The 19,069-nt window shown below is 35.7% G+C and overlaps 1 protein-coding gene across 1 annotated transcript; it reads left to right on the forward strand.

Moving 5' to 3' along the window:
- The first annotated feature begins 2,979 nt into the window (after positions 1–2,979).
- Positions 2,980–3,654, forward strand: LOC131598174 (uncharacterized). Its single transcript, XM_058870800.1, has one exon. It carries the CDS (start codon positions 2,980–2,982, stop codon positions 3,652–3,654), a length of 675 nt encoding a protein of 224 aa, XP_058726783.1.
- The last annotated feature ends 15,415 nt before the right edge of the window (positions 3,655–19,069 follow it).

Genomic DNA, 19,069 nt, shown 5'->3' on the forward strand with positions numbered 1-19,069 from the left:
TTGTTGTTATTTGTCTATTTGAATTCGGGACAAAATTTTTAGCAACTCAGGGTCTTTAAGTTTTTATTTTGATAAAGATTTGAGAACACCAGAACTCAACCATGGAGGTTGTTGTTCTTGGTCGCAAGGAAGAAGATGAAGATGGCCTTGGCGCCATTTTCAGTTTCAAAAATGAGTTGATTTTATTTTGAATGGTATGCGTTTGCTTAACGACTTCATCAAAATAGCACACTAGGTTAAAAGCGCACACTTAGTTCTCTTGCCCACAAGGTCTAGGGTTCGAATCCCCCTCGCCCCAGAGTTTTGTTTTATTTTTGCATTTTTACATGTTTCACATATTTTGAACTGAATGCATCCTTCTATCACTACACGCGCGCAACCCAGTTGGTCAATGTTTTGTGTATAAAGTGATAGGGTGTGGGTTCAAGCCTTGGCTCCCACATTCCTATATTTTTTATCACTAGTTTATTTCACTTTTTTTTATTAAACTTTCAAAAATCATTAAAAATAGAAAAGTTAGTCTTTTTAATCCCTTCTTTTTTGTGTGTTTTATTTAGTTAGTGTATTTTCATACCATGTTAAAAAATCCCAAAAAATATTTTATTAATCATTATTTAAAAATTAATCAAAAACATGTTCTTTTATGTTTGAAAAATCAACTAAAAATTGTTTTATTTTGATTATTTATTTTATAGAACTTTATGAATGTTTGTTAATATTTGTTTAGGGTTAGGTTAGAGTGTCTTTCACTTATCTATGTATCCCTTGACCAATTCTTTTAAAGAATTTGGTATTTAACAATTAAAATCAATTAGGTCTAGGTATTTCTTTAGAAACCCTAAATCAAAGCCCTTATTTAAAAAACCTTAGGTTTAAAACCCTAACCAAAATTTGCACCATGTTGATCTTTGTTTATCCATGTTTATTTGTGCTTGTACATACTTGTTGATTTTCTAATCCATTCTTTGTACTTAAAAGTTAAACTTTGTCTTGTACATATACTTGTTGATTTTATATCCATGTGATTTGTACTTGTTATTATTTTATCTAACCCGATATTTAATCATCACATTAATCATTCATCATTCATACATGATTTGAATCCAAGGGTTTAGATACATCCATCTCTTGCTTGTTAAGTACTCACTTGTTTATTCTTGTACATACATGAGATATTTATTGTTAATTGTTTAAGCTTGATGTTTTATCCAAAGGACGGGAATGATATTGACTAAATTGTCAAGGTACTTACATTATTTTCCAATCTCTTTTACTTTTGTGTTAAGTATTTTAAAGCTTTTCACTTGTTTATTGTTTAATATTGTTAAAGCTTAACCAAAACCATTTTGTTTTGAAACCTTGGTATCAAGAATAGAATTATTCCCGGTGAAACTATTCTTGATCCATTGATCTTGTTTTGAAACCCTGGTGTTAAGAGATGAATTATTCTCGGTGAAACTTCTCTTAACCCATTGACCTTGTATTTTAAAGCTTGGTCCTTTTTTTGATTTGTTTTAAAATTTGTTAAGTATTTTAAAGCTTAACTCTTTTAAAACTTATTAGGTATTTTAAAGCCTAATTCCTTTTCCAAAATTGTTAAGTATTTTAAAGCTTAACTCTTTTAAACTTATTGGGTATTTTAAAGTCTAATCTTCTTTTAAACTTGTTAAACATTTTAAAGCTTAACCATCTTTTAAAAACTTGTGAGTATTTTAAAGCTCACACCCAAAAAGATTTTGGCCACTTTATCCCCTTTTCCTTTTTTTTAAAGATGAACTACAAAAGCTCTGACTTCCCTATTGCACCTAAGAGGTATGTAGGTCTAAGATGCGATGTCTTATCGAGCTCACTTTAAAAAACTTCTCTTCCCATCCCCACCCTCTATTTCAAACAAGTAATTCACATAGGTTTTTTCACAAAAAAAAAGGTATTTATAAAAAAAAGACAATAACACAAAAACAAAGAGGTTCCCATGGAGTACCATGGATATGAGGGGTGCTTAAAACCTTCCCCTCGTATAACAAACCCTCTGTAGCCAGAACTCTGATAAGTTTATTAGTTTTGATTTTAAAAACTTCTGTGGGTTTTATTTTCTATTTCACCCATTCTTTTTTTGGAAACAATAAAGTGCGGTGGCGACTCTGTTTAAAATGAGCTAAGTCTTCCCATGACTCTAGTCTCACCAATTTCACCGCTACAGAAAAGTGGTGACTTTGTTGGGGATACTGATCAAACTATTGGTGTATCTTTGGAAGGGTTGACCCAATCTTTGTTTTTGTTTTTATCTTTTGTTATTATCTTTTTGTTTTATACTTAACCTTTTGTTTTTGGCTTTTATTTTCCTATGTGTATACTTGTTATTTTATTGGGTTGTATTGGGAAAGGGAGTCATGACCCTTGTGGTGAGACAAATCCTAACCTGGATTTATAATGTACACTTATTATAGGAGACTGGTATAGTCATTTTGATCTCGAGGGAGTAGTCCCAAAGAAGTCAATTTGAGATCCATCGCTCAGTGGAGGCCTCTTTGGAAGTAACTTTGTTGACCATGTAGTTGGGAATACATCGTTGCATTCAACTAGGCTGTAGAAGTTGGGGACCTAGAAATCCTTAACCAATCTTGGCCATTAAGATGTAGTGTGGAAACTATGTCTGATTCATTTTCAGAATAGTTATTACACGAGGCTATGCTCAGATGAGGTTCTCTTGAATTTTGTTCAAATGAGTATGTTGATACAAAGTTTACAATCTCCAAGTTGGGCTGCTTGAGTTTGGGAAACAATAGAACCTTGATCTACAGGTACAAAATAACCATAGTACACACCTTTGGGATGGGTAGACCTTTGGCTCCATTCTCGTGACTTTGAACCCTCAAGCCCATGTTTTTGCTATGTTTGCATTCATTCATCCATGCATCTAAAAACATAATATCTTTCAAGGAATTAAAAGAAACCTTTTACTTTGTAAACATTATAGGGATGGAACCTGAAAGAAGAAAAACCAAGAAATATACTTTCAAGAGTTTAAAGGTGGAAGAATTACGAAAGATAGGATCTTTTATTATTGATCAAGACAAGTTTTGTAGCAAATATGGAAGATTGTTGTATCTCCTCAGAACCAAGATGGAAGAAGGAATCCTCTCCACTTTGATCCATTTCTATGACTCATTGTATCATTGTTTCATTTTCTCTGATTATCAACTATTGCCTACCTTAGAGGAGTATTCAAGCATCATTGGGTTGCCTATTACTGGAAGAATTCCTTTCACTGGTTTAGAACAAGATCCCAAGCCTTGTGAGATTGCAAAATCTACTCATTTGAGAAAGGGAGAAATTGAAAAGAACATGGTTACTGAAGGAGGATTACCTGGGTCACCTGCTGAGTTCTTAATTGAGAAAGCTCTCACCTTATCACAAGAAAGAAAGGAAGAAGACTTTGAAGTTGTTTTTGCTTTGTTGGTAAATGGATTGTTCTTGTTCCCAAACATTAACAACTTTGTTGATATAAATGCCATTAAGATTTTTATGAAGAAGAATCATGTTCCTACCTTACTTGGGGACACTTATTATTCATCTAAGAAATTCCTATGGAAAGGGAATGGTTACCTGTTGTACTCCTTTTTTATACAAGTGGTACATATCTCATCTTCCTGACACCCCTGAATTCTGGAGCCAGAAAGAAGGATTGAAATGGTCACACAAGATCATGACTCTTACCAACGCTGAGATTGTTTGGACAAACAATCACTTCTGTAGAATGAAGACTTTGGACTTCTGTGGTGATTTCCCTAATGTGCCCCTCATTGGTACAAAAGGAGCAATCAGCTATAGCCCCGTGTTAGCTCGTCGTCAATTTGGGTTTCCTATGGACAAAAGACCAAGGAGCAATTTATTGGATGTGTTCTTTCTGGAAGGAAGAGTTGAGAACAAAGAGTTTAGAGAAAGGATTGATAATGCTTGGCATCCAAGCCATAGAAAAGAAATCAAAGATTGGAAGACCAAAGGGGATCTCTCTCCTGAGCCCTTTGATAGTTGGGTCACTGCCAGAGCTGCTGAAATGAGAATGCCCGTTCTCCCTAGAACATTTGCACCCCCAATTGAGGAGTATGTTCCACCTATTGTAGTTCCTTCAACAATTGAAAGTATCCAAGAAGCTCTAAGAAAGATGAACAAATCAAAAGACCATTGGAAGAAGAAGTTTGAGTATTCTGATGGTGAGTTGGGAGTGTTGGAAGAATCCTATGAAGAAGTGCTGAAAGAAAAGAATGATCAACTGTTCCTTCAAGACACTTGGCTCATAGCTAAGGATGCTAATATTTCCAAATATGAAAGAGAAAAGAAAAGGAAGCAAAAAGAAGAAGCTCTCTCTCCAAAAGAAGCTGCATGGAAGAGTATTGCTGAAAAGCTAGAGAAGGTCAAGCTAAAGAAGAAGAAGACTCAAGAAGATATGGATACTTCTCACTAAGCTTTGATGATCACTCTTGGATTTTACTAATTTTCTTTGTTTGTTTCTACCTTGTAACTCTTGAAAGTAGTTTATGACTTGGTGTTCCCTTATCCCTTTGTATGCTATCAAAAGAAAATGGTACTTCGATGACCCTCGATGACCCCCGATGACCCTCGATGACCCTTATATGTACCAAGGTTGCCTTGTCCTTTATTACTAATGAATGAAATTTCTTTTGCAAGTTACTATATAGTGTTTACATTTACAAAACTCTTAAATAAATCCTTGAAAGATATTATGATATATTTTGAAAATTAAACAAAAAAGAGTCTCTTGCATTGCATGCATCATACCACATTCACATTCACATTCACATTCACATTCACATCTGAGTCAGAGTCTTATTCATTCTTCCCTATCTCCTCAGAGTCAAGTTGAGACACCGGTATAATACTCGCGCCAATCGCCAAATAATGGAAGACGGTATTATTGATTATCAAGAGTGGCAAGAAGAAGTTGATGTCCTACGCTCCGGTATTGAAAGATTAACTTCTATGGTTCAAGACTTGGTGGCTGCTCATAATCAGCCACTAACCCAAGCTCAGACTACTGTGATCTCTGAGATAGAGATTGCTCAGATTCCTGCAATTCTTGTGATGAATCCTACAACCACTATACCATATGGGATAAATATGGATTTCCAATTGGATGGACAACATATTCATGTTCCACAGACAACAATTCCTCAGGCTGTCATGACCACTGCTCCTACTGCCATGAATGTTATCCCTATCCAAAATGAACAGATCTTCCATGGAGCTCCTTCTGAAGGTATGGGAAGATTGGAAGAATTTGAAGACCAATTTCTGGAAATGCAAAAAGAGATCAAGGCCTTTAGAGGAAAATATCTATTTGGAAAGGAAGTAAATGATTTATGCTTGGTTCTGAATGTCAGGGTTCCGCCCAAGTTCAGACTCCCAGAATTTGAGAAGTACAAAGGGAAATCCTGTCCTCATAGTCATCTGATCATGCATGTAAGGAAAATGTCCATGCACACGGAAGATCAACGCTTGTTAATTCACTATTTTCAAGATAGCTTATCTGGAGCTGCTTTGAAAGGGCACATGGGTTTGGATAGTACACATATCCGTACTTTCCATGACCTGGGCAAAGCTTTCATCAGACAATACAAATACAAATTGATATGGCACCAGACAGAGATCAACTCCGTGCTATGTCCTAAAGAGAGAAATAATCCTTCAAAGAGTACACGCAAAGATGGCCTAAACTAGCTGCTCAAATCATTCCTCCCAAGGAAGAAAAAGAAATAACCAAGGTGTTCTTTAAGACACTAGGCATATTTTATTATGAAAAGATGGTAGCAAGTGCTCCTAATGACTTTACTGAAATGGTAAACATGGGGATGCGGCTTGAAGAAGGTATCCGGGAAGGTCGCCTAGTCAAAGAATCCAGTTCATCACTATCTAGTGGTGGCGTCAAAATATTTGGCAGTAACTTTGCCAAGAAGAAGGAAGAAACTGTTAGTTCCATCTCAAGAGGAAGAAAAAGACGGTATCAACCACAACAAATTGCTGCTGTGACTCCAGTTGTTAGCCAAGCTCCACCTCAGAATGTGCAGAAGCCTCAGCCTCAACAACCTCGACAACAGGCTCCTCAACAAAATCAACAAAGGAAATATCCGCCTTTTGATCCTATCCTGATGACTTATACGAAATTACTGCCTTTGCTTCTTCAGAAGAATCCATTTCAACTGAGGGATCCTCCTCCTCCTCCTCGTCCTACTAATCCACCATTTTGGTACAAAGCGGATGCTCGCTGTGCTTTTCACAAGAATGCTCCTGGTCATACTGTGGAAAATTGTTACCCTCTCATGAGTGTGTTCAATCCTCTTCCACCTTCAGATTCCGACTAGCATACATGTCAATCTACACCCTTCCCCAACAGAGTCGCCAGTTCTGTAACTCGTGAATTGAATTTTATTTTTAAGCAAACAATGTGTTGCGGTGAGCAAGAGTCGCCACCGACTTTTATTTTATCCAATATCTTGGAAGGGTAAAAAGAATAGAAAAAAACCTTTTAAGAAAAACGGGCTCGGGGGGTAGGTTATGAAAAGGGAAGGTATTAGCATCCTTTTCATCTGTAGTTATCTACGGGCTCTTAATTTGCTTAGCTCATGTTTGTTTGTTTCGAAAAGAAGTTTAAGGACTTTAGCTTAAAAGCGTAGCCTTAGTCTTTGAAAAGAGAGGTGCGAAAAGCTTTTTTTAATTGAGCAAGCAAATTAAGAACACTACCCTAAGTGTGGTCTTTTTCTATGTTTTTCACTCTCCTAAGAGAGATAAGGCTACCCTTACCATTAGGGGTAGGTAGTCCTATGGATTGGATGTGCAGGACAATCGAAGGGTCATCGGAGGTCGTTGAAGGCAACAAGTAGAGGTACCTTTAGCAAATTCGAAGGGACAAATCATCTTTTTCATAGGCAGCAATCGAGGGACAGGATCATGTATTCGTAAGCAACATCGAGGGTCATCGAGGGACCATGATCTTTGATGATTTAAATCGTAGGGACATTTGCTAAGGATACCTCTATATTCGAGGGACACGACCATATAATCGAAGGCAACAAAGAGGGGCGTACCCTAGAGGTGAGTGAGTGCAAGTGTGTTGGATTCAAATATTTAATCTTGAAATTAGCGAGCTAACGTTCAGTGACTTTATCTTGCCATACACACCCTAATTAGCATACATCTAAGCAGTTAAGTGGTGCAGAAAGTAAAAGAGGAAAGTAAAAATCCTAAGCTATTACATGGCTTTGGGAGAGATACATAATAAGGATGAGCGGAAAATGAATCTACGCTATTACAAAAAAACTTGCGACCTATACAACAATTTCTAGGAGGCCCAAATCAATTTTGAAATAACAGTCAGGAGGGGTGTGTCGCTGGCAATATGCAGGGTGAATGATGAAAATTCGGATTGGGCCTAAATGGACTTGGCCCAGGAACAATCAAAATTAAAAAAACCTAAAATCTCAAAAAGAAGATACCGCCCCCTTTCTGTTTTGTTTCTTCAACGTATCTTGCTCCTTCTTTCTGCTCTGCTTATCCAAAAATGAACAACAACAATAAAATTGAAACAAAAAAAGGAACGAAATTACCGACGCATGAGGTGCTGGGCCGCAACGATTGAAGCTTGTATCTGCAGTGGTGTTTTGATAGTCCTCACGGTGGTGGTGAAGGTGATCAGAATTGAAGGCTGAACATTGGTGCTGCGTTTCGTTTGTTACAACTTGAAGCTCCCCTGAGTGTTGTTTCAGATGCGTCGCGATCTGGGCTTCGTGGCCATCGAAGGTACTGTATTTTCTGGTGAGCGGCTGTGTTCGATTGCGATTCGCGGTGCCGGAGAACAGTGCGGCGAAGGCTATCCGGTTGGGATTTATCGATGGCTTCCTCGATTTGCTTTTGTTCCATTCTTCTTCTTCTTTTTCACTGCACATTAGACAAAAACAAACACAATTTTCCAAAACTCTCAGTTGATGGTTCATTTACATGGTTTGAGGTTAATGTTTATGTACATATACAGGTTACTAATATAATTGAAAAGCTTTGTTAGATTTGTAAAAAAGGTTTATGGTGGTTTGTATTATGTTTGTATTTTATTATGCATAATTCTTTTGATGACTTGTTTCTGGGTTTGTGAATGGCTGCAAGGTTCATGTTATGGTTATTGTGTTAAATAGGAGCTGAAAGTTTGTATTTAAATTATGGTGAAAAAAACATTTTTACAGTGTGTACATTGTGTTGTATTTTGTTGAAAATAAGGTTATATCAGCATGATGTCAAAAAAAGAGGAAGTTCAAGATTTGAATGAGATTCACGTTGTGAATGAAGACCTTAATTTTGGAGTGAAAATGGCGTATAATATTTACATAAATTACTGTGAGAGGGATGGAAAAAGGTATCTAAAAAAAAGGCAAAAATCGTTAGTTTTAATAAGAATTACAGTAATGATAAATTGCAAGTAAAAACGTAGAATAAAAAAGGAAAAGAGCCATCAGGTGTTCATCATTTGATTTAACAATTAAAATTAAAACGATAATAATATTGGTTTAACAATTAAAATTAAAGCGATAATGATATTGGTTTAACAATTAAAATTAAAACGATAACAGAATAAAAGAGAAGGGCCTCATAAGTTAATCATCGGCCAAGAGACTGCAAAAATGTGGATGACTGTTGATTATTTTTGGGAAATTGTTGGTGGAGGAAAGTTTTAGAAAATTGTTGGTGATTGTTGGTTATTGTTGATCTTTCAAGCATTTGACTGAATAATCTTGTACTGTAAGTTTTGAAATTTGGCATGGAGATACTTGGAGACACGTGGGAAGCTATGAATTCCACTTGAGGTGTCAGAATCTGATTTTTCCTTGAGAGAAGCAAAACCCTAGTCGTGGGTTGATTGCCTTGGAGAGAGATAGTCATGCCTATTTCTTGTGTGGCCTTGAGTATCTGAAGATCATGTGAGTCTGAAGAGACTGTTTGAGCCAAGATATCTTGAAATATGATGGGCAAATTTTGGGGTATGATAGAGTGAAATACAGAAATTGGTCCGAAGCAATATGCCCACCTTCAAGGATGTTAATCCTAATGTTCAAGTTAATCCACTGCCCAACCATGAGACTGTTAATGCAATCCAGACTCAAGCCGGTTATGAATACTTACATGATGTTTGTGAATCAACTCAATCCTTGGTGAATATGCACGCTGTCTTGTATGAACTTGATTACTTTCCTCCACATGACTACAATGCTTGCCCAATATGTTCCAACACCATTCGTGGATGTATTCTCGTAGTTTAAGACCTTCAGAAACTACTAGACCGAGGAATCATCAACATATCAAGTAAGAAAAGGGATGAAGAAATTCACTCTGTCAACATGGTGCATGGCTGTCCTGGCCAATATCAAGTTTATGACGTACACCTGTTAAGATGTGACATAGTGCAAATGCATGCCACCTTATGGGTGATGGGAGGATTAACCCGACACAATTATGGCTCTTGCCGAATCTGCTGCAGAGATACCCGTGGATGTGTACTGGTAAAAGCAGGAATCCAAAGTCTCATGGATCGAGGACTTATCCAAATTCTCCGAGATAGAGATGAGAATAATGTCAACATGATTGGATAAAGTTCCATAGTGAAGTATGTGCCCGATGTTCGCACTGTGCACGGATCTTTGCGAATGATACACGAGAAATGGGTCCAAAACGGATTAATTGACTTTAGTCATGATAGATGTCCCTCTTGTGAAGGAAGCACGCGAGGTTGTGCTGATCTACAAGAAGACATTCTGACTCTGATAGGTTTGGGCTTGCTAGACGAAGAAATCAAAGGAAGAAAAAGACGTAATTACATTGAAGAAGAAATGACCTATGGGCCACTTGACAGTATACTGCGGGAAGTTCCTCAAAGGATTTCGAAGCACAACCGTGACCTATACATATCAGCAAAGTATGAAGACAACATTTTGACAGATGTACTAGAAGACGCTGGTTCATCTCTAAACATTATGCCAAAATTAATTTAAATTAACTAGTTGCTTAACCTAATTACTACAATTAAATTAATGAATTAATTAAGAAAATAGAAATAAAAGTGTTAATCCTAATTTTCTAAGTTAATTGAGAAATTATGTCAAAATAAGTTAATTAAACCACCTAAAAAGAAAACCTAATTTTTTGTATTTTTAATTAAGTGATAAACTACACTAAAAGTCCTAATTAAAATAAATTTAGAAGGAAAATTATTTGGTTTGTTAGTTTTGAAAAAAAAATAGAAATCAAAATAAGCAAACAAACACACCAAAAAAAGAAATAAATAAAATGGCTAGGATCCTGTGTGATTGGCGTACGAAGGTTAATGGTGGGGAAGCATCTTCAGTGATTCTTCGTATTTGATTTAGTGGAGATCTTGTGGTAGAGAGATGAGGATGTACCGTGGACTTACATTAGTTGGCTGCGCTGAACCTGTAGGTAAGTGACAACAAATAAATAGCAAAATATAATGGAGAACGCTGGGATCGAACCCAGGTCCTTTTGGTGAATGGTCTGCAGTGTTTACCAGCTGGGCTACGTTCTATAATTCGTTAGTAAACTGAACATGAAACAATAAATATACAAACAATTATTAGATGGAAAATTCAAAAAAACAAGTCAAGGTGGGGCCCATTTGTTTCACGTACAGCCAATGAGAAAGGGAGAGAGAAAGCTGACTTGTTGACCGGCCAGCAAGAATATGCCACGCGTTTGGAGAGAGAACGAGTGGCTGAACAACCAATGACGCTAGTCCACGTGTGTCATCTTCTTCACGAAAACCTGCAACTGAATTAGCTACGAGACAACCTTGATTTTACTACGATTTTTCCTACAGAATTCGTAGCTAACCTACAAATTAACAAAAATACAGAAACGACGTCTAAACAAAAGATTTAAGAGCTCAGATTCATTAGAAGGACTCCCACGATCACGATGGTGGCCTCGTTTTTGCTTGAGGACGTCCATACATGGAGGTTTGATAAATAAAGAAACTCATGCCCTAACAATGGTGTTTTCTCCATCCTACATTCAAACTCACGAGTACCGATTCAAAACAGTTCTAAACCTTATCATAGTCGTAAATACGTATGCAAGATTAATTTATATTGCAAGTATGGAAAGTTTGAATTTGAATGCTTTATGTGCAAACCGTGATTTCGGAGAGAGCAATTGCAGGCGCTTCAAGCTTCAGGAATTGTATGGTTGTCCTTCTGGGATCTTCAAAGTTGAATAGGATTAATGTTTGGCCTTGAATGTGGTTGTTTTTTCAGAAAACTCATGAGCCCTAGTTCTTGATTTTTTTTTGCGACCTTGGAGAGTTCTTGAAGGCTGGGGTTCATGGATGAGAGGCTGAGAATTGTTAGGTATATATATAAGGTGGATTAGGGTTGAAAGAAGTGGAATAAAATCATGCTTTTAATGAAAGAAAATTGGATTTGATTCTTATATGAAATCTTTCTTTTTTGGATTGAATCCTATTTTGTGCATGTTTTTCCACGTTTTCTTGACCGTAAGATGGATTTGGTCTTGATTCAATGAATAAAATATTTTGTATGATTTAATTTGATTTGTTTTTTATTTTATTTGATTTATATTGAATTAAAGTAAATAAATCCAAAAATAAATGTAATAAAACCATAAAATAAATATCAAATAGTCTTTGGGCCTATAATGAGCTTAACATCACGTCGATAGTCCAAAACCAATGGCCCATTACTTGAAAATACAAAATTCATCACTTAGGGCTTCGTGCTTTTCCTCAAATTTTCCCAACTTCTGACAGTCGTAACTCACTCAATATTTAACCTATGAAGGTGTTATAGGACTTTTAGGAAAGCTCAAGATGTCCTCTACAAGCCACTTTGGAATATTTTTTGCATTTGGAGATTTTATCTTGATGATATTTGCCCTGAAAAAAACAGTTTTTTGTGAACTTCTAGAAGGACGTATAATGTATTAGCTTGTATCTCTCAAATGGTGCATTTATTGAACTTGGGCCCTACATCAAAGTTGTAGAGGATGAAATTTCCTCGAGAATAGGCTTTGGTTGAACAATTTCTAATGAATCATGTGATAGTTATGGAAAGTCAAAGTTTAGTTGACTTTTAGTTCAAAAACCCTAATTTGGAAATTTTGACTTTTGATGACTTTGGAGCTTTTCTTGATGAATCATGGTCAACCCTCGATCAAATGATGAATATAACTTTAAAATGTTAATGTTGGCAAAAAATCAGAAATTTTGACTGTAAGTTGACCACAATTGACTTTTAGGTCAAACTAGCCGACTATTGATCAATTGAGCTTTCGATTGAGCAATCTTGTGAATCAGAGCTTGAGACTTGGTGTGAGGATTCTTTGAGGCATATGAGAAGCCATGAAGTCCACTTGAGGCCTTAGAACTTGATTTTACCTTGAGAGGAGCAAAAACCCTAGTTGTAGGCTTGTTGCTTAGGAGAGAGAGTAGACATGCTTGCTTCTTGCTCCACTTTGAATCAATTGGAGACCTAAGTGTTTGAGCCAAATTGTTTTGAAATATGTTGGGAAAAATTTGGGGTATGACAGAAAGGATTATCAGAAAACCTAACAAAGAATAAGAACAAGGTCTTTCGACAAGAGAACTGGGTACAGGAGTCGCTTACGCAAGGGGAAGGTGCTAGCACCCCTCACGTCCGTCGTACTAGACGAGATCCACCTATGTTTATTTCTATCTAAAGGGTGTGTCTAAATTCTAAGCCTAATGCGAATGCATGCAAAAGAAACACGGGGAAAAGAAGGAATATTTACAATTGTGCTCGCTTAGGCCCCGCGACCCAATGCCTACGTATCCCTTTCAGGAATCAGAGCGCCATAGTTCAGCTCAAATGTTTTTGTTTGTTTTTGTGTTTTTTAGTTGGGCAGCGTTAACGTTCACACTCTTGCATTAGGGATGACCTACGATGCGATCGAGTGGAAATAACATGCCCTTAGATGCCTACGAGGCAAAAGAAAAAAAAAGGATTTGGTTTGTATTTTTTGATGTAATTCCATGATGAACAAAACCCACTACTAGGCTTCGCACCACTTCCTTTTTGTTTAATTTTGAACCTTTATCAAGTATTTTGAGTGTTTTTTGTTGATATCTTTTAAAGGGGAATTTATTTGTGACTTGGATCATACCAAAAAGAGTTTAAGTATTTAGAGAAATACACCAAGGTCTACACCTCAATCATTTCTCTAAGTAGTAGTCAAGAAATACACCGAGGTCTACACCTCAATCATTTCTTTCCCATTAAGTAGAAAAGAAATACATCGGGGCCTACGTGTATGATTCTTGTCGGTATTTATTAAGTGTTTTAAGGTCGGAAAAGAAAAATAAATGAAAAAGGGGGAGACTGTAACACCCTTCTAAAACCCCGCGGAATATCAAATAAAATTTAGAGTAAAACATGAAAAGGGTATTACAACTTCAAAATATTTAAAACATTAAGCCATGTCATTCCTTATGAGGAACTTCAAAACACATTATTCAGTAATCATATTAACACAACGGAAAATACTTCAAAACTGAATAACATAAAACATTGGTGTTCGACATCAAGAATTTACCGATTTAAAACCAACAAAACATCATCCTAACATAAGAAATAATCCATCAACAATACTAAAATAAATGTCCCCTACCCAGTGTTACAAGACCAGAGCATGACCCGACACAACTGACTAAACGAAGTAACTCTACGAGTTATCCTCACCAAGCACAAGCCGCTACTCCTTAATTTGAAAAATGTCAACAGTAAGGGTGAGACATATCACAATTAAACTATATTATAAGTTCATAACGACAAAATATCATAAGCAGATTATTCACCCAACTGCAACATATTTAGATTTTTAAATTATCCATCAATAGTTACGGAAATTACAATCGATTACATCACCACGACATAACACTGGAAATATTCTGATCATGTTATAACAACACAAATATAAATGCAATGACTCTATGCATACAATTATTATTCACCCGATCATCACATGTATTTCAGATACACAACAGTTAACCAAACACACAACCATTCATATCAAACACATACGAATTATAACATTGGACAATTTCCATTCATGTTATAATTATGCACAACAGCCTAATGCAATGCAACTAATGCATGTGATATCAATCACGGGACGGACCCATCTCACCGTTCCACCATCGTTAAGGATACGGTGACACCCACTCACTAATTCCACACAATGGGAATTAGCTACCACTGATCCACCATCGTCAAGGACCAACTACATAATGATTATGAAATGCATGCATCAACCACGACATGCTCATCATTCACCAATAGTTCATAATCATCCATCCACAACACACAAAGCATACTCATATCACAACCATTTGATATACACCACAACATAATACATTTAACACAGAAATATATTATCCCCGCAGCAGTCACATAGCCTTTATCAATCACAAATGACATATTGCATACAAGACAATCAATGTCATCCTCAACAACCACCAAAACAACATCTACATTTGATAAACTTAAGCCTCATGTATACATACAATTACCAAAAGCATATGCAGATAAGAAGTATCTATGCAATTCTAATATTTAAGCATATCACCATAATTCAACATATTGAATTATCCACCACTTACACAATATGCATTTATCATGTAATAATAACAACAATGCATAGAATTTATCATTCATCAATTCCATGTATCACAATTAGCACATAGTACACAACACCAATGCATATTGTTCTTAAATAACATTACTCCATGACATACACATATACAATTACATGTCATTTTCACAACCACATAATAATTAAATCATCTAGTTCTAATCAATTTATTTTCATCAAAAAGAGCATTTCGTTAGCTTTCTAACGCTTCGAACGGGGACCCAAACGGAGTTATGGTTAAAAAGTTATGAACATTTGAAGTTTCGCAAAAACTGTCACGCTCAGCCGTAACCGGTTATGGCATAGTTGGTAACCGGTTACGCCGTGTTAAAAAGCCCAGAAATGCCATTTTTCAAGTGGCAACCGGTTACGCATATACCGTAATCGGTTACCACGGTACCAGAACCAAAAAAACTCATTTTTAAAAGCACTTCACCTTCCCAACTCACACTAAAACATACCCAAACATTTATATCATCAAAACAGTGTCAAATTCGACATTTTAACACATTCCTAACATGCTTGGGGTTTATCTAACATCAAGTATACTCCATAATCATCAATTTTATAAAAATCTTCCAAGTTACCCTATAGGTTTCAAAACCCCAAAACCTAACATACATTCAATTGAGATAAACAATATACTAAATCAATTCTATCATTCCAAAACTGGTAATATAGTCTAAAAGGATTAGTCACCCCTTACCTTAGCCAAGAACCTCGAATTCTTCTCTTCCTCTTCTTCTCCCCTTTCACGTTCCTTCTCTTTTCCTCTTTTGCTTCTCTCTTTTTTTTTTTTCCTTATTTTCACAATTTCTCTATTTTATGAAAAAATAGGATAATTAGTTAGTAAGGCCTCTCTATTTGGCACCTCCCCTTTTACTAACTACGTCACGGCCCAATAACAATAATTCCCATAATTCTTCCAAAATCCAATTTTAATTACTAAATAATTAAATAATTTCCAAATAATTAATTTAACTTAATTAAATTAATTTATGAAATTACGGGGTGTTACAACTCTCCCCCACTAAAAGAGTTTTCGTCCTCGAAAACATACTTCAAGTGAAAAGTTCCGGATAGGAGTCCTTCATCCGACTCTCCATTTCCCAGGTAACATTTCCCTAGTCGATCCTCAAAATTCATTTGACATAACCAACAGAAAGCATGTCTCATGCATTCAGTCTCAGCTCTTAAGTCGCATTCAACCACCCCAAAGGTGTACCACTCGCTTTATCTCCAAAAGGTTAACGACAATGAAACGTCGAGGTGCGACCCATACAATACGCCCAATAACTGAATAATATAGTTACACAATCCATGGTATGTGTTATACCCCAAAATTTGCCCGCATCATTTTTCAAGAAAACTCCAATCTGAAAATTAAAAGTCTCATATAATCATGGATTTTTATTTCAACAAAGATCCTGACATATGAAATACTTAGTTTTTAGAATTTTTCTTATACAGTAATTTGGCTTGCAGTTGAATTTATTCTTACGCAAACGCCAAATACTGTTTATTACTTCACACATGCTATTTATTTATTTACAGATAAATAGTACTGACACAATTGGTACAGAGTTAAATCTTTTTGCAGGCGCAGAATCAGGAAACTCAGACTGTACTGGTAACAAGTAGATTATTATTATCTTTTGTTTCCCACTAATTTTGTACTATATTCCATTATTTTCAAAAAAATCTTTTCAAATCTCTTTTTCAAAAATCAAATCCTAACTTTATTCTCCACATCTCTCTTTTTCCAACACTATCATACACTTTCTTTCAAATCTTACTTCCACTCAAATTTTCCTTTTGTACGGAATCACATCATTCCCCAACGTCTCTATCCTTCTTTCCATTCTATAAATACCTCTCATTTTCTTCCATAAAATCTCACATCAAATTCTAATTCATCTCTCAAATTTCCACTTCATAATCCATCCTTTCTTCTTCCCCGACAAAATGGCGAAGCGGTGGGAAACGTGTTTTCTTATGGTCATCACCATTGCTACGGTGATCATGTCTTTCTTCTGTCTACATAGCCCGGAACACTGTGGACCTGGGATGCTTATGCTCCCAATCATCTACATGTTACTATTTGTAGCATGGGTTATCAATCGTCATTTTTAAGATTTGCCGTATTTCTTAAATGTACCGTTTATTCGTCGTACTGTTCAATATAGTATGTAATATTTGTACTGTCAGTATTAAATATTGTACTACTTGTCATAATATTGCTTAATTACTCAGATAATATTTTATGTGTTTTCTGCCAGTCAAATATTCATTTTTCTGTGCATTAAATGATTTTCAGGGTTATTATCGGTAATTTTGCCCGCATACAGTAAATATTAGTTATTTATTATGTCTGTGTTTTTTTAACAAGTCATGTAAATAAACTTTCATTTTTCACATAAAACAAAAAGCAAAAACAACAAAAAAAGAAAATTAACTTTGACTGTTGATTTTTCACTCTAACTGCTACACCAATACCTGGACAGTCAGTTGACAGCCAAACTGCTGGCAGTACAATTCTCAGTGTTTTGTACCATCAATCAAATCAATCTTTCACAATTCAAAATTCCAAGATTTTTGTTCTAGAAGTCTTCTGAATATCACGCGATTAGCAGAGACTCAACACTGCACAAAAATCAGGTACACTTAACTGTCTCCTACATAAACAGTCCCTGACTAGGGTTTTCTTGTTTTTACAGGAGAAACAAGTTTTTGAGAGCTCAAATGGATTTCATACACATCCATATATCTTAAAGTACCATCATACAAATTTTCAAACTTCAATTCACTCAGACGCACCGTCAGCAGCTCAAACAGTCAACAGACGACCCGTTTGACCAAAAAAGTCAACAGACAGTCAAAAATGAAATTTTTTTGTCAAAATCCATATTTTGTCAAAGGATTCATCATTTGATCATTGGATGATCATAATTCATCAAGGAAAGATCAAAAATCAACAAAACCCTAAGATTCAAAATTAGGGCTTTTGCCTGAAAAGTCAACTCAACTTTGACTGATCATAACTCTCTCATCCTTCATCCAAAAAATTCAAACCAAAGCTCATTTTGAAGGAAATTCAATTATCTTTCAAATGCCATTGATCCCATGGTCATTGGATTCACCATTTGAAAAATATGATCAAAGACATTACAGGTCATTTTCAAAGTCAACAAAAAGACACTTTTTTCAAAAGGACACACAAAGAGCATCAAATATCATTTTGACATGAGACCAAAGGAATTGGTTAGAGGACTCTTTGAGGTTTCCAAAAAGTGCAAGATCTCCTTCATATGACAAAAATTGAGGGATTTACACCTTGTTGAAGTTGGCTAAATTTTGGAAAATGCATAAAACCAACATTGCTCAAAAATGCATTTTTTCCAAATGGGGCCAAGTTTTCATGGTTCAAACATCATTTCCATGATATTATGGGCCTCCCACGACCAAGACTAAGCCCACACCATTTTTATTCATTTTTTTCATAATTTTATCTTATTTTAAGATTAAATTAAAAAGAAAAATGAAAGGATAATGGATGGCTTAAATCTTAAGCATGACTCACCCAAGGAATCTTCATTTTTCTGCAGAGAATTGAAGAGCAAGGCAAGAGCATTGAAGACAAGAAGACTTGGTCAATAATTCAAAGCTTTTTAATATAAAAAATTCAAGAATTCCACAAAGGCAACTAGATGCTTCTTAGCTTCAATTCTAAGCACTCAATGCTTATATATAGGCTACCATACTTCAGTAATAAGGGAGACAAGTTCAGAAACAAAGCCTTGCTGATAACACACTTGTAATCACTTGAAATTTTTCAAAGAAATTCAAAATTCGAATTTTAATTTCTATCTTGTTTCAGTTCAAATTAAACACTCAAATACAATCCTCAAGTATCATTGAACGTATTCCAATCAATTGCAAGCCTTGAAGCTCACTAAATCGAGCTATACAGGTCATAATTTGTTCAAATCTAAATCAACTCGTATCTGGTCATTCATGCATGTTTAACAAGATGTAGACATGTATTTGTGTTTGGTTTGAGGTCCTAATCATTTCTGGAAACTTAATTGAAGTTTGGACGCAGTAGGATCACCATTTTAGGGTTCGAACCTTTAAATTTGGGGTTTTACTATCCGTGCAAAATTATGAGTTCTAAATAGCACCATTAGAATCGCATGAACAATACGAACTGAACCATGGTATCGCGCCAGATTTATATTAGTGTTTGCTAGTATTCGCTATTTTCAACAGGTGTAAAAGGTTGGAGTTTTTACACCACCTGCAAATGAAAGGTGTAAAATCCCATCCT

Source organism: Vicia villosa, linkage group LG4 (genome assembly GCF_029867415.1).
Source record: "Vicia villosa cultivar HV-30 ecotype Madison, WI linkage group LG4, Vvil1.0, whole genome shotgun sequence".
NCBI lineage: Eukaryota > Viridiplantae > Streptophyta > Magnoliopsida > Fabales > Fabaceae > Vicia > Vicia villosa.

Bases quoted from the DNA above. Each gene is read 5' to 3' on its own strand.
- LOC131598174 (XM_058870800.1), top strand. From the start codon at position 2,980: ATGGAACCTGAAAGAAGAAAAACCAAGAAATATACTTTCAAGAGTTTA.